At 26.9% G+C, this 6000-nt stretch overlaps 1 protein-coding gene across 1 annotated transcript in view; it reads right to left on the bottom strand.

The window, feature by feature from the left end:
* Positions 1-823: 823 nt before the first annotated feature.
* LOC107440641 (collagen alpha-1(IX) chain) overlaps positions 824-6000 on the bottom strand; it is an 86969-nt gene continuing 81792 nt past the window's right edge. Inside the window, exons 38-39 of the mRNA XM_043047672.2 lie at positions 4288-4365; positions 824-1656 (exon numbers count right to left, since the gene is read on the bottom strand). Of these exons, the coding sequence (XP_042903606.2) occupies positions 1445-1656; positions 4288-4365 (290 nt within the window). The 3' untranslated portion in view covers positions 824-1444. The remainder of the gene's footprint in view (positions 1657-4287; positions 4366-6000) is intronic.

Here is a 6000-nt window from a genome sequence, read left to right as displayed (position 1 = left end):
TAGGTTATTTTTAAAAATACTGAAACTAGTCAATAAAAAGTTTGAATGCTGTACCGAAAACAATAAAAGTATGAATGCTGTATTTAAAAAAAATAGATATTTATTTTCTTTTTTAATTCTTTTAAAATTTAAATTAAAACGTAGGTTAATAAATGAATAAGAATCTAAAATCTGAAGTTGAATGTATGTTTCAGAAAAATTAATATTTTATTCTTTTGCGATACTTTACGAAAAATTAAATTTTTAATCACAGTATTAAAATTTCAAACCTCTTTTCAAAAAGTTTGTGTCTTAATTAATAAAATTTGATTATAAAATCTTAATAAAGTTATAAATTTTTATTATAAAATTTTTAAACAAAAAACGAAAGAAACAAAATTTTCTTTCAACAAAAAAATTTTATAAAAAATCATAATTTAAAAAATTTCATTTCACAATAATGTGCTTTAGATTTCAGATTATTTAGTTATAAACACTAAATTTAAGAAATATATATATAAATACTGATATTTTTAACAATACTTCAAAGGTATTCTTACTACATATTGTGAATATCTGTAATTATCCACATTGATATTTTTCGAGCACAATAACAATACGAATATTAGTAATAACTATATTTAGTGAATAAGAAATTAACGTGAGGATTGATAAATTTCATTTGTTTAATGAAAATATTAACTAATGTAAGAGCTCAGAAAGATTACGATGATACATAGAGAAATATCGATACTTCACGAAGACAAATTATGATGGATGTCAAAATACAGATATCACCCAGCACTATTTACTACTGATATATATATATATATTAATNATATATATATATTCAGTAGCATTATTTTCACATGACATATAAAATTTTGATTGAGTATTGTGCAAAATTGGACATAAATGCTTTATAAACTTTATGCTAAAAAACAATTCAAAAAATAAATCGTCGATTTAAAAAAAGTTTGAAAATATTATAGATTGATTTTATTCATAATTTTTCAAACAACTGTTAAAGTAATTCAAACTCTAATACTATTCTTAAAATATTTTAAACTATATTCACACTTTCATAGATGAATGTGAAAAAAAAAATTAAATCTTTAAAAATCGATGATAAAGTTATATTTTGGATGCAACCAAAGAACGGATTCATTTGAGCCGTTTAACAACATTTTAAACTTTTGAGTTCAAATCGTTCCATATAGCTACATTCTTTTTACGAACAGCATTCTTTGAAGACGGCTCTTATGACTCTTATTCTAGACTGCATCATTTGATAAATTAGGAAGTGCACACCAGGAATATGTGCTATTTTTAATTGCAATACTCCAGACGGAATAAATTAGAGCAGATAAAAAAACGAGTACTAAACTCAGTTTTTTCTCACTTTTTCCTTAGTCCGTAATTCCATATAATTGGCAGTGATTGACTTAGCGAAAGACTTGAAAAATCAGTCGTTTTCTGTATTACCCTTATCAACTTGAGAATGAGGTGGGTGCAGAAAGTTTGCGAGATCTGAATTCTGATAATTACAAAGCTCACAGTATCCTGGAGGGCCTTGTGGTCCTGGAGCTCCTCTTACTCCGCTAGTACCTTGACGACCTGGTGGACCTCGATCTCCAGGTCTGCCAGGTACTCCTGTACCAGGTGGTCCTGGTGGACCTATCAAAAGACAAGAATCCAGTATAACACAAAGTACTTTTTTCAAACATAGTTTACAATTTTTAATTACCCTTATTTTAAACCCCTTCATCACCGGTGGAAGGAGATAGTAGTGCTTCTAAAAGCCAGCATGTTCCGAGAGTAAACGTACTACGGAGTACGTTTACGAACGAATACGAAGTATAATACGCAAATACCGAATTGAAATCATGGTTCTGAAGGAGTTAAATATTTAGAACTAATTTTAAATTAATGGTTCGTAATTCACTTGAACAAGATTAAAACTAAGGCTAGTATTAGGAATTACCGAATTCATCGACATCTATATTGGATAATAATAATAAAATTGAATTTAAATGATTAAACAAGAATTTAAATCGACAAGAGTATGTTTAATCTAATTTCAGAATATAGAAGTTACAGCCATAATGTAACAAATCTATTTAACTCTATTTCCAATAATAATAACTTGGGGTAATTTACTATATAACAACTTAATGTCATTTCATAACAAGTTCCCGCGGAGAGTGATCTTCATTGAAACAAAACTATAGCTTAGAATTCAGAATAAACTGTAAGTCCAATTTGAATAGTAACGAATGTATGAATCATTAGTCGATAAGCCAATTAAATGACAATAATTTAGACATAAAACAGCTTAATTTCATTTCCAGCAAAAGTTCATTATTTTCATTTTATGTTTTATGAATTAATTTATTTAAAAAAAGTACGGATGAAATTACGGAATGAAGTAATGGCACTTCAGGTGCACATCTTCCGAAAAATCAATTTTACAGTAAAATATTATGCCGTAATTTTTGCAGTAACATCTATTTAATTAGAGTGATTCAGTGATTTTGCTGTAATTACTATTGTAAAATTTGCGATACATCAAATTTTTTGCTCCGTAACATGTTCCGGTAAATATAGATTTTACAGTACTGTACCTTGAGCCCCCAGTACTGAGTGTCAACATCACTTAATGCTAAATCCATTATCATATCAAACTTTTTTTTTTTAGATAAAAACTTTTAAATACTATAAGAGAACTCAAAATTAACCAAGGCATCGAAGTCTATTTTTCAAAATAATAAGTGCATGAGTTTTCAATATAAAAATTAATTAAATGACAGCAACTTTAACAAAAATTCAGCATGAAGTTCACATGCATAATAAAATAAGCCCTTTTATCTCATTCTTCAATTAAAGTTTCTTAACAACCTATCAACTATATGATATTTCATGTTAAAGTCACAGTCAGAAATATCTTATTTGCTATCACAACTTGTTTCATAAAGGAAGTGACAGATTAAATTAATTATTTAACTAATTTTTGCATTTTTTATTGCATTATGGGTGAAAGTCCCTAATAGGATACAAGTTCTGAATAGTTTACTTGTACTCTAAAAATGATCTAAATTTTAATATAAGTATGAGATACATATTTTTCCGAATTGCTCTTAAGAAAATCTATCGTAGAAGTGATTTCTGGTTTCTAACATTATAACTTGAAGAAAAGCGAAAAAATTATTTTTGAATGGTTTATTAACCTTATTTTAAGCTGTTAACAATAAAATCTGCTTAATGAAGCAAAAATAACAACGTGTAGTTTTATATTTTGTTCAACACTTTGATGTTGAATTTACTAATATTTTATAACTCATTCTCCAAAGACAATTCAATATTTTTTAGATTACGATAAAAATTTCGTTTACATTGAAAGTAAATTATTTTAAAAATAACAACATTAAAAAATACAGAACAAAACAATTTCGATTATATTTAATTTGAAATTCTATTTTAATTTCAGTAATTTTTTATTTTATTAATTTTAATTTTATTTCTAATAATTAATTTTTATACTTGTTTTTGATAAAAATAAAATATGCTTTGAGCTTATTTAGCTTACAAATAAATAAGGAAATGTACGTACAATTTTTTCCACGTTGAAGAGAGACTATTTTTTAAATTTTATGATAATAGTAATATTATATTTCTTTTGACATAATATTGACATAATTTTGACATAATATTTTTTTAATATTTTTCTTATTTTATAATATTATATTTCTTCAAATATTATTTTTTTAATATATTTTTTTTAAAATTTTAATATGTATTTTTAAATTTAATGTTATTTTAATGTTATTTTTAAATTTTATTTTTACATTTTATTTCTTTAACTTAATTTTTTATGCAAATAAAATATGCTTTGAATTTAATTGAGTTACTCACAATCAACGTAAAAAATACACGCAAATTGCTATTTTCATGGTAGAGTAAGTAAAAAAAGTATTTTAATCTCAATTTTACTGGTTCGCTATGATCTCTCATTACTCAATTTTAATTAAAAAGTGCATTTCATAAATTTTAAACTAACTTTAAATTACATCTACTTTAGGTTATTAGGTGATATCATTGGTTATTGGGTTATTAGAAATTATTATTTACGTAAAATTAGTTTTAGACTTCTATTTTATAAGTTCGTTTCTAAATTTTCCAAGTGGTTTGTTTTTGGCCATGTATAATAATTTCTGTGCAAAAATGATTTATTTTCATGATCAAGATATATTAAAATGTTTAAAATCGTTCCATTAATTTTAAAAAAGAAAAGGTTTAAGCATATTTTACCTGGAACACCTCTAAGACCCATTGGTCCTTCGACACCTACGCCTTCAGGTCCTCGATCACCTTTTTCACCCTTATCGCCTAAAATATCAGCACTCAAATTAATATGCATATCAGTTATATATTTTATATTTTGCATATGAAAGTATTTTCTCTTAGCTTTTGAAAAATGCTTAAAAAAGCAGAAAAACTTGACAAAATAGTTTTTGACACATATTATCAACTCAATCATAGTACACACGTAAATGTCATCTGACTTAACGCATTAACTCACACAAGACATGACACAACATAATAACGAACACAAGGAATGAATATAGTTTGCCTAAAGTAAGAACTCCTCTTGCTATTCGTCTGGACCCGTGGCGGTGACCATGGTAACGAGGTTTAACTATTTGAAGTAGGGGTGTGGGGTTATTGCTTAGGACAGGTTTGGCTCGAGTCAGTGAGAAAAATGGAATCTTGTGAAGAGTGTAACTCCCTGAAATGAGCTATTTTTGTTTCCATGGCAGCAGAAGACCTCAAACTTTGTGCTGGGGGGAGCTCTTACCGTAGACAAATTATAGTGTGTGAGGATGACGGGTTGCAGAGAAGAGCTTTAACTTTCTCGAATAAAGTGATAAGGTTATTTTTTTTTTACCACATTTTGAACATAGTTCAAAATGTGTGTTTAATGAAACGGATATAGCACAAATACGTATTTGTAATGTTAAACGATATATCTAACATATGAGCAACAATGTAACTATTAAAAAAAGAGTAACGTGGTTTAAGAAAGTTGTGTGCGTTTTAAAAAATGGATATAGCACAAAATACGTATTTTGAATGTTAAATGATATATCTAACCTTTAAACACAAGTGTAACTCCTAAAATAACAGAGTAAAGCTGCATGAAAGAATTTTTTGATCTTCAAATTTTGTTGAATAACTGTCAACTGCTGATTTTACTCATTATGTTTGGATTTCCGGTGTAATTGTTTCAAAAACAATAGTCGTAACAGTAGATAAAAAAAAAGAATAAAAGTGCATGCTCATTTATTTAAATATTCATTCTGAGTTAGGTTTGTTTTTTCAAAAGCTCATATCAAGCGCTGTCCATTTTCTTAAACACGCATTTTTAACAATCTCATTTTTTTTCTTCTCAAATACGCATTTTAAACTAGGCTCGATTTCTTCAATAGCAACTTAGAGCTAAGTCCATTTTCACTAGATCCCTAGTGACGTATCACAATTATGTTTATTTTTTTAAACGTGTATTTTAATTTTTATGTCCAAAATAAAAGTTTGCCGACAAATTGTAGATATTGCGCAAGTAACTAGAATATTACGATCATTTGAAATGTTGCCATATTGTGAGCTTCATGTTCATACACTTCCAGCTTTTTCTAATGAGTATGAAATTGCGAGAAGGACAGAACTCCAAAACTGCCTAGTCTTTAGAAAAGTGTCTAGTTTGCTTTCCCGTTCAAAATCAAAGCAATCAGTTCCTCTACGAAATCTCCATAAACTATTCCGTTGGATAAATTTTGATTTAGTAGTTTAGTGTTTCAGGTTTTATTATTACTTCTTTTTATTTTCATATTATTTAGAATTATCCTCAAAATAAATGAAATTAAACTGTAGGTGATATATTTTACGAACTTAATCAGCCAATGACAGAAATGTAATAAATTTAAAAAAATAAAACTAGTTGAAATGAAAACAAACAAAAACAAT

Source organism: Parasteatoda tepidariorum, chromosome X2 (genome assembly GCF_043381705.1).
Source record: "Parasteatoda tepidariorum isolate YZ-2023 chromosome X2, CAS_Ptep_4.0, whole genome shotgun sequence".
Lineage (NCBI taxonomy): Eukaryota > Metazoa > Arthropoda > Arachnida > Araneae > Theridiidae > Parasteatoda > Parasteatoda tepidariorum.
This window is presented reverse-complemented; position numbering and strand designations above follow the sequence as displayed.